The sequence below is a fragment of the Alnus glutinosa genome, chromosome 8 (assembly GCF_958979055.1).
Source record: "Alnus glutinosa chromosome 8, dhAlnGlut1.1, whole genome shotgun sequence".
Classification (NCBI taxonomy): Eukaryota; Viridiplantae; Streptophyta; class Magnoliopsida; order Fagales; family Betulaceae; genus Alnus; species Alnus glutinosa.
In genome coordinates, this window is record NC_084893.1 from 3,344,948 (window position 1) to 3,355,588 (window position 10,641).

At 38.5% G+C, this 10,641-nt stretch overlaps 2 protein-coding genes across 2 annotated transcripts; both read left to right on the plus strand.

The window, feature by feature from the left end:
- Positions 1-309: 309 nt before the first annotated feature.
- LOC133875475 (small ribosomal subunit protein uS4y-like) lies at positions 310-2,729 on the plus strand. The gene is made up of 3 exons (XM_062313621.1): positions 310-466; positions 1,194-1,575; positions 2,204-2,729. The coding sequence occupies exons 1-3, from the start codon at positions 439-441 to the stop codon at positions 2,385-2,387; spliced, it is 594 nt and encodes a 197-aa protein (XP_062169605.1). The 5' UTR covers positions 310-438; the 3' UTR covers positions 2,388-2,729.
- Positions 2,730-9,326: 6,597 nt separating this feature from the next.
- On the plus strand, positions 9,327-10,380 carry LOC133876005 (pectinesterase 1). The gene has a single exon (XM_062314302.1). It carries the CDS (start codon positions 9,442-9,444, stop codon positions 10,153-10,155), a length of 714 nt encoding a protein of 237 aa, XP_062170286.1. The 5' UTR covers positions 9,327-9,441; the 3' UTR covers positions 10,156-10,380.
- Positions 10,381-10,641: the final 261 nt, after the last annotated feature.

Here is a 10,641-nt window from a genome sequence, read left to right on the forward strand (position 1 = left end):
ATTGGTTAGATCGTGTCACATGCTTATTTAAATGAGTCGTATCAAGATTGATAGATATGACCTGTTTAGCCAAACGAACCGTGACGATATTGAACCGTAACAGATTGACGGGTCGATCTTGGCCCGCAAACCTGAATTGCCGGCCCAAGGGGGGATGGGGGCAAAGCAATCAAGGGATCCATTACTCTGCTTAAAAGCTCCGTCTTAAGTTGGGCCTAAGTGAACCATGGGTCTCTCCCAACGTCAGAAAGGCCTTAAACCCCAGCGTTTGGCAACGCCTAGTTTGTATGTAATTCCAGGAGTAAGGGTTTTTTATTTTTTTTGAAACCCAGGAGTAGGGTTTTAGTGTTCCCTTATTAAGCACCAAAGAACCAAGCTTTCACTTTTTTCTCTAAGCTGACCCTAGCAAGGGAGCGAGCGAGCGATCAAGAGGGAGCCATGGTGAACGTCTCGTTCTACCGCAACTGTAAGCCCTTGCTCTTAAAACCATCGTATTCTTTCATTGTCTACTATATATATCTCACATATATTTTTTAATTTTTGTGATGCTTGAATCGTTGGTGTTGATGTACCTTTTTTTTTTGTTCTTTCTAAATTTTAATCCTTGTTTGGGTACTGAGAAAATTGATGAAAGGTGGGGTTTGGGGTTCTGGGGTTTCAAATAATGGCTGGAAGTTTTAGATTCAGAATAATAGGCGTTGTTTGGTTGCGGGGAAGTTTGAGGTCTAATGGGTGAAATTCAATTTGGATGCCATTCAGTTTCTGTTGTTTGGTTTATCAGAAAAGGGCAAACTCAATTGTGTCAAGTAATTCTACAAAGGGTTGTGAGTTGCGTTAGAAACTATACAACGTTGGAAAATGTAGGATTGAAGGATCTTCCTTTATCTTCATATTTTTTTTCAGCTAAAGAGAGTCTTAATTTCTTCTCTTTCTTTATTTTCTCTGAAACTAAGCAAATTGTTAATACCATGCTTAGTTGAGTAATTTTTCATTGTATTAGATACCCATAAGAGCAGCCATGTTGGGATTTAGACTTAGTCCTTTTTCTCATCAAGGTTTCTCATCAGCTAAATAGAGAGCTATTTTCTAATATCTTTCTGCATTTAGCTCAAAATTTAGCACAGCATAAGTTAACAGATCACTTTGAGGTGTTTACTAAAAATTACATATAAGAAACTCTGAGTTTTATGCAGATGGGAAGACCTTTAAGAAGCCCCGCCGTCCATATGAGAAGGAACGGTTGGATGCTGAGCTGAAGCTCGTCGGAGAGTATGGGCTGCGATGCAAGAGAGAGCTCTGGAGGGTTCAGTATGCTCTGAGCCGTATTCGTAACAATGCGAGGATGCTTCTGACCCTTGATGAGAAGAACCCCCGTCGTATCTTTGAGGGTGAGGCTCTTCTCCGGAGGATGAACAGCTATGGGCTTTTGGATGAGAGTCAGAACAAGCTCGATTATGTCCTGGCTCTGACTGTAGAGAACTTCCTTGAGCGCCGTCTTCAGACACTAGTCTTTAAGTCAGGCATGGCCAAGTCCATCCACCATGCTCGAGTGCTCATTAGGCAGAGGCATATCAGGTAAAGTAATATTTTTTGTATGATAAATGCAGAATAACTACTTGCTACAATGTTTGATGTTGGTATTGGTCCAAATGATTAGCCTTCTAAGTCTGTCCAATAAATACAGTATCTTTTTCCTAGGAGAACTACTCCGAGTCAAAAAAATATTCAGAAAATATGTACGAATGAAATTAGGCAATAGCTTGGGTTCTTCTTCCTTTATTTTGTATGTTGATTTCCTTTAGCTTGTATGTAATTAGCTGCCTGCATATTGATGCTTAATTCCCATGTCCTGTACTGTGTAAAAATCCCAATTTAGTTTTTCTTTTTCTTAGAAGAAGAGTTGGGAAAATTGTATCAAAGGTTATTCCCGTATAGGTATAGTAGCCCTGTTAAAATCTCACCCAGCCAAATGCAACTGATTCCTACAGTCACTGGTGTTTCCGAAAGTGCCCTGATGTTTTGCCCCCGCTTCTAAAGAATGATTTCTGCACTAAAAAAAAATGCTGTTGGTGTATAATGGAGAATCAGTCTATTTCTATCAACAAAATTTTGAACTTTAAACTCCTACATTTAATGACTTTGGCTGCTATATAGAATTAAGGGCCATATGCTCTAACAATGCTGGATGTTTTCGGTTGGGCAGGGTTGGGAGGCAGGTTGTGAATATTGCATCTTTCATGGTGAAGATTGATTCACAGAAGCACATTGATTTCTCACTTACCAGTCCATTTGGTGGTGGACGACCTGGAAGAGTGAAGCGAAAGAATCAGAAGGCCGCTGCTAAGAAGGCTGGTGGTGGAGATGCAGAGGAAGAGGACGAGGAATGAGAGAGGCGTATATTAGGAATTTTGCTAGTAATACTCGTAGGACTTGTGTCTCAACTTCTGTTGGACTTTCAATATTTTGCCTGCACTATTTAGCATTGCTTTATTTGAGAGAATAGAATTAGCTGGTTGTTATTCATGTACAATCTGTCTTTCCTTGGATTTAAAATGTGCATTTGGAGCCCAATGATAGCGGAAACTTGTTATTGAGGATTGCTAGCATAATTTCAGCCGTCATTGATAAGCCTTTTAGGCTTGTTATTTGTATGTGGGATGTGCTTATTTGCTCATACCTTGTCAGTTGCGACCGTCAATAGCATTTGGTTTTTTGGTTGTCTTCTTTTACCTGCAGAGTATTGACTTTTAGAAAGGAAAGTGATGAAAGAAAGTTTGGAGAGAAGAAAGTGTTTGAGAGAAGAAAAAAAATCTTCTAGTATTGATAAAAGTGCGTAAATGAATTACAACCGAGAGTCAAATATTTATACTAAGACAAAGAATCCAACTCGACTGTACAGTTAGGATCCAGCTCATACAAAACTGAATAACAGAAATGAAACTAATTAACAAAAACTTAACTAAAATAACAACTGATAAAATATATCGTAATACCCCCCCCCCCCCCCCCTCAAGATGAAGGGAATATGTCAATAACATTCATCTTGGACTTGAGCAATTGAAAGGCTTGGTGAATATATCAGCAACCTGATGCTGAGTATGAATGTGAAGAGTCTGTAGAATGCCTTCTTGTATTTTGTCCCGAACAAGATGGCAATCAAGCTCAATGTGCTTGGTCCTCTCATGGAAAACCGGGTTTACAGCAAACAATCTCACATGCTGTGGAAGCCATGGATTGGTATTCTGCTTCAGCGGAAGATCGAGAAACAGGATGTTGTTTCTTGGATTTCCAGGAAATAAGAGACTCTCCCAAGAAAACGCAAAAGCCAGTAATGGAACGGCGGGTGTCCAGACATCCTACCCAATCCGAATCACAAAAAGCCTTTAAGTGAAAAGTGGAAGAAGCTGAGAAGAAAAGACCTTGACCAGGAGACCCTTTAAGGTATCTCAAAATTCTGTATGCTGCATCAAGATGGGGCTGTCTAGGATGAGCCATAAACTGACTAAGTTTCTGCACTGCATATGAGATGTCCAGGTGTGTGATTGTCAAGTAGAGAAGACGACCAATTAATCTTCGAAAAACTGATGGGTCTTCAAGCAAAACACCATCAGACTGAGATAACTTCAAGTTTGACTCCATGGAAAATTTTGCAGGCTTAGAAGCAAGGAGATCACAATCATCAATGATTTCTAAGGTATACTTTCGTTGAGAAACAGAAATACCTTGAGCACTTCGGGCAACCTCTAAACCAAGAAAAAATTTCAGAGGGCCGAGGTCTTTCAACTTAAACTGATTGTTCAAAAACACTGTCAACTGAGAAATAGCTTGAGAGTCATTGCTGGCCAAGATAATATCGTCAACATAAACCAATAGAATCACAAAGGAAGAACCTTGAACCCGGGTAAACAAAGAATAATCAGAGCGAGATTGGTTAAAACCCGAATTAAGTAAAGTGGTAGAGAATTTGGAGAACCACTGTCTTGAAGCCTGTTTTAAACCGTACAAAGACTTGTTCAATTTATAGACTTTGGAGGTGTCCTGTTTACAACCAGCAGGTAATAAAGTCCTGTGACAATCAAAACCGGGAGGAAGAGTCATATAAACCTCTTCGGGTAAATCGCCATGTAAAAAGGCATTATTCACATCTAATTGGTGTAAAAACCAATTTTTGGCAACAGCAACAGCAAGTAAAATTCTCACAGTAGTGAGCTTAGCAACTGGAGAAAAAGTGTCATAGTAATCCAGGCCCTCACACTGTGTGTACCCCTTGGCAACAAGCCTGGCCTTGTGACGCTCTATAGAGCCATCGGCCTTGTACTTGAGTTTATAAACCCATTTACAACCAATGGGTTGCTTATGAGAGGGTAAGTCAACAATTGTCCAAGTATTATTAAGTTCAAGTGCAGATATCTCAGCATGCATAGCATCTATCCAAGACTGTGATTTAACGGCTTGGTAAAAATATTTCGGTTCAACATGAGAAGAAAGACTAAGACAAAAATGTTTATGAGTATAAGAAAGTTTGTCATAAGCAATGCAAGATGAAAAGGAATAAGGAATACCTTGTTCGTCAGTAGAGAATGAAGAAGATGGGTGAGTGGCAAGCTTACAGTGATATTGTTGCAAATAACCAGGTTTACATTTAACACGAGTAGATCGTCGAACAAAAATAGGATCAGTAGAGACAGAAACTGAATTTGGAACAAAATCTGCATTATCTAACGAAGTATGTGGAATAGGAACAGAGGGAGTATGTGAAGGAATATGTGGAATAGGATGAGAAACAGATTCTGGAAAATCAAAAAAAGAATGAGGTAAAACAGAATGATTAAAATCTAAGGAATCAGATTTAGAAAATGATTTACAAGGAAAAATAGACTCATGAAAAATCATATTCCAAGATAGAAAAGTGGACTTAGTTTGTAAGTTAAGCAACTTGAAACCTTTGACACCAGCTGGATATCCCAAAAACAAACAAGGAATAGCTCTAGAATCAAAATTATGACGATTTCTTGTTAAAGTTGAAGCAAAACAAAGACATCCAAAGACCCGCAAATATGAATAAGAAGGAGGTTTAGAAAATAATATCTCATAAGGAGATTTATTTGATGGTAAAGGAGTTGGAAGTCTATTAATGAGGTGAAAGGCTGTAAGGACACAATCACCCCAAAAATGTAAAGGAAGATGTGATTGGAAACGCAAGGCACGAGCTACATTTAAAAGGTGTTGATGTTTACGTTCAACAATGGAGTTTTGCTGAGGAGTTTCAACACGAGATCGATGATGAATAACTCCTTTAGCCATAAAAAATTCTACCATATCAAATTCAACCCCATTATCCGAACGTAAACATTTAACTTTGGTATGAAATTGAGTTTCAACCATTTGAAAGAAGTATTGAATGAAAGAACGAGTTTGGGATTTAGAATGTAACAAAACAACCCAAGTGAAACGACTAAAATCATCCACAATTGTAAAAAAAAAACTAGCATTATTATTGGATTTCACATTAAAAGGACCCCATAGATCACAATGAATCAGATCAAATGAGGCCTGTGAAACAGAAATACTAGATGGAAAAGGAAGCTTATGCTGTTTTGCCAGAGGGCAAACTGTACAAACAGAATCAGTACTACAAGGAACAGAAGAAATGAAATTTTCTAACAATTTCATTCTAGATTGTGACAAATGACCTAACCTATAATGCCATATGTCATTAGAAGTATTCTTTATTGAAGCAGAGTAAACCTGTGCAGAATGTAAACGTGGTTTATGCATCAAATAGAAGAGACTACCGTGCTGTCTACCCACTCCAATCGTCATCCAATCCAACAAACTCTGTATGAAACAGAAATTAGCAAGAAAGATTAGACAACAATTAAGAGATTTAATCAACTTGCTAGCCGAAATCAAGTTGAAAGAGAAAGAAGGAACGCAAAGAACATCATGTAAAATAAGATGTTCAGAAAGCTTAACTGTACCGATATGAGTAACCATGGCAAAATTGCCATTTGGTAATTTTACACGAGAAGAAATGGTTGCATTAATTGAAGTGAATAATGATACTGTACTGATCATATGATCAGTAGCACCAGTATCGATAATCCAAGAATGAAGATTAATAGATGAAATATGCGGAGGTAAATGTGAAGTTGAAAACATGGAATGCTTCATATCCAAAGAAACAGAAACAGAAGCAGAGGAAATTACAGAATTAACCATAGAATGCTTCAATTTTGAAAGGAAAGAAGCAAAAGAAAAAGGAATGGAATGAAAACCATTACCTCCCATATTAGAAAACAAATGGTCCTGAGAGTTGACGACTTGATGTGCTGAAGGTAATGAAACTTCAGCAACTGAATTGGAAGTGGACAGCTTGATTAGAGCCAGCAGCTGTTGAATCTGCTCTTGAGATATAGACAGCTGAGGGACCTGGAAAGGTTGATCAGCTTCTTGAACTTGATTAGCTGAAGAAGAATTCAGCTTGTTCTTGTTGAATGTGTACCCTGGGGGATAACCATGGAGCTTGTAACATTTCTCCATTGTGTGACCGAGTAAACCACAGTGAGTACATATAGGTCTTTCTTTGCGAAACGGTGGTTTGCCAGTACGATTCGGCTGATTCTGGTACTGTGAAGCAGTCTTCGTCAGCAGTGCAGCAGTTTCAACTTGAACAGGATTAACAGAAATCACGTGCTGCCTTTTCTCCTGAATCACTAGAGAAAACACTTTATTGATCGATGGCAATGGATCAATAAGGAGAATTTGCCCTCGGATTTGAGCAAAACTGTCATTCAGTCCCATGAGGAACTGAAAAACGTAATCTTGATGATAATGATCAACAAGAATTTTCGGAGTATCACAGGAACACAGTGGAATTGGCCTGTAATTGGTCAATTCATCCCAAAGCCTCTTGAGTCGAGTATAATACTCACTGACAGAGAGGTTCTATTGCGAGTGAGAAGAAATTGCCTTCTGCAATTGAAAAATCCGAGGCCCGTTCTTCTGTGAAAAACGATCATTTAAATCGGTTCACATTTCTTCAGTCGAATTGATGTAGATTACACTCGTCGCAATATCCTTGGACACAGAATTCAAGATCCAGGATAACACCATATTATTGCTGCGATTCCATGCATGAAATTCATTTTCAAGCTCAGTAGATGGTTTCTTCAGTGATCCATCGACAAATTTGAGCTTATTCTTGGCTGTTAAAGCCATGATCATCGAGCGACTCCAAGTATGATAATTGTCTCCTTGGAGAAGTTGAGAAACGAGAACGAAGCCGGGACTGTCCCCGTGATGAAGGTAATAAGGACTAGAAGAATCAGAGAATGCAAAAGAAAAAGAGCCAGACGCCATTGACGGTTGCTCTGATACCATATTGACTTTTAGAAAGGAAAGTGATGAAAGAAAGTTTGGAGAGAAGAAAGTGTTTGAGAGAAGAAAAAAAAAATATTCTTGTATTGATAAAAGTGCGTAAATGAATTACAACCGAGAGTCAAATATTTATACTAAGACAAAGAATCCAACTCGACTGTACAGCTAGGATCCATCTCATACAAAACTGAATAACAGAAATGAAACTAATTAACAAAAACTTAACTAAAATAACAACTGATAAAATATATCGTAATACAGAGCTCTATAAATTGTAATGTTTTCTAGTTTATTCTAATGGATCTTTTGTTTTTTAATTAAAAATAAAAAAAATAAAAAAAATCTGGCGTGTGGGCCTGGATTCTTTGGAGTAAGAGAAATGTTATCATGTCAGAATTGTGGGAGACAAAAATATAATGTATAACATTACTTTTGAAGTAATACCCAACCTACTACTTGTTAACTAGTTAATTGAATGAGCTGGGTACCTTCTCTCCATGTAAAATTGGCCCTACTTAGAGCAGGGTTGATAATTTGGGTTAGCGTGTTAGTTTTAGGTTGATTCGCTTAGCTCGTCAACCTGTTAAAGATTAACCCTAACATGACACATTTAGTTAAACCCGTAAACTTTGACATGATTCGGCATGTGACCTAACACGACCCGCTTGACATGTATAGTAAATGAGTAATGTGAGGTTGACTCGATTTGACCCGCATAACATATTCAATAAACATGTCATATTGGGTCAACTCAACTTGACTCGTTTGATCAATTTTGGTCCAAACACGACCTGTTTGACCTGTATTTATTATAACGTTGAAAACAAATCTAATTTTTAATGAGTCATCCACGAGTTAATCGGGCGGGTTGACCTGGGATTGACACGTTTATCAAACGGGTCAAGCAGGTCGACCTAGTAATGACCCAAACTTGATTATACAAACTCTAACCCATTAATTTCATGTTAGGTTTGCAGGTTGTATCAAAAATTAGTACCCATAACTTAGAGTTTGATTTGCCTCCTATGAAAAAATGTAGTTTTTTTTTTTGGTGAAAAAATAAACGTCAAAGATGAAATGATTGATAGAAATTTTAGTTATTATTATTATTTTACTAGAAGCTATATTCAATGTTTATTTTTTATTGGAGGATCTCAAAATAGTCAAGCCAAATTGCGGTACTTAAATTTAGGGGTGACAATTTTTATTTGCGTGTTGAGTTCGGATTGTGTCGAAACATGAGTATAATACTAAATAGACCAGCCCTAACCGATCCATTATACATGTTAGACCCCTCAATCTAAAATCGCTAATTTTGTGTTAAGTTCGTGTTGGGTTCGCGGGTCGTGTAAAAAAAATTGTCAACCTTAAATATCACGTATTAGGTTTGAGTCGTATCGAAATATGAATATAAGATTTTATAGGTAAACTCTAACCCAACCTATTTAATTAAACGGTTTAGACCCATAAATCATAACTCGCTAATTTTGTGTTGGATTCGTATCAAGTTGGCGGCTCGTGTAAAAAATTGCCAACCATACTTAAATTCATGACTATGCCGATAGACGATAGTATTTGACATTGTAATGTCACGCCGAATATATGGTTGGCAATTTTTGACTTAACCTGTAAATCCAACAAAAAATTAATGGGTTAAAGTTGAAGGTTTTAATCCATTTAATTAAATGGGTTGAGTTATGGTTGACCTATATAGTCTTATATTCATGCATCGAGACGACGCGAACCTTACACAAGACAATTAAAGACGGCAATGCAACCTCTAAATTGACATGAACCCAATGCCAAATTAGCGAATTAAAATTAAAGGGTCTAAAAATTTTTAATTAACTTATATAACTTTATACTTATTCCTCGACAGTATTCAAACTCAAGACGACGCGAACTCGAATTGCAGCTTCTACTCGAATATTGAAGTAGCATAGGTAAGAAGACTCCAGACTTGGTCATATATGCAATACTTATAATGCTCATTTCCTTCTAACGTTGTGGCCTGCGTATCCTTCCTATCTACTCAAACACCATAAACTAAAGAAACACACAATGGATCCCATCAACGTCTTCAAAGGTTACGGCAAAGTACAGTACCTCGAAGATCAATCCCAGCACCGAAACACAAACACCAACGTCACCCGAAAGCCCTTCATCACCACCGTCGCAATCTTAGCCATCCTCCTCTTGACTCTAACCATCGGTCTCATGCTCGGGGCGCTGATCCACGAGAAAGAAACCGAGCCACCGGAGTCCCCATCACTTTCATCCAACTCGGCCGACATGCTCAAAGCCGTGTGCAACGTGACCCGGTACCCCGAATCGTGCTTCTCCGGCATATCCAACCTCACCTCCCCAAAACCCACCGACCCAGAAGCCATTTTCAAGCTCTCTCTCCGAGTCTCCATCGCCGAGCTCACGAACTTCAAGACCATCGTTTCGAATTCGAACGAGGCTGCTTTGCGCGACTGCCAGAGCCAGATAGATGACGCGCTGGGTCGACTCGGTGACTCGGTGGCGGCGATGGAGGTGGGCCCGGAAGAGAAGATTTTGACGGAGGACAAGATCAGCGATCTGCAGACATGGATCAGCGCTGCGATGACGGACCAGGAGACGTGCTTGGATGGGTTGGAGGAGATGAAGTCAACGGCTTTGGATGAGGTCAAGTCGAAGATGCAGGGGTCTAGGGAGTACACCAGTAATTGCTTGGCAATATTGGCTAATATCCACACCCTTCTTCAGAAACTACATATGTCCCTTCACTGATTTTTTATTTTCTTTGAAGAAAAAAACCACCTTAAATCTTTCTTCCACAAATTGTGATCTTAATTTTTGTGCTTTTTTGACTTGTTTCTGATGTTAATTTGTCATCTTGTTTGCACTGTTAAATTGGTAATGCGTGTATAGAGAAAGTAATTACATCCATAGCTTGTAAAATGTACACTAGAAATTGTTTATTGGATCAGAAAAAAGAAATATCTTGTTTGTTTTTTTTTTGTCAAAATTGATTGATATTTGGTGTTATTTAATTGGGGGTCTTTGCCACTCTTAATTCTAATGGCCAGCATTGTAGCTAGTTGGCGGGAAGCTTTCGAACACTTGGTGAGAAGCAACCCATCTGGCTTCTTGCTCTGAAATTGGTACATTTGTTAACTTTAGGAGCGGTCCAATTGGGGAAGGAGAGGAGCTTGTGGCTCAAATTTGAGATGGTTGGACTAATATGCCAATTTGATGTGAGCTTGGGTTGGTTGA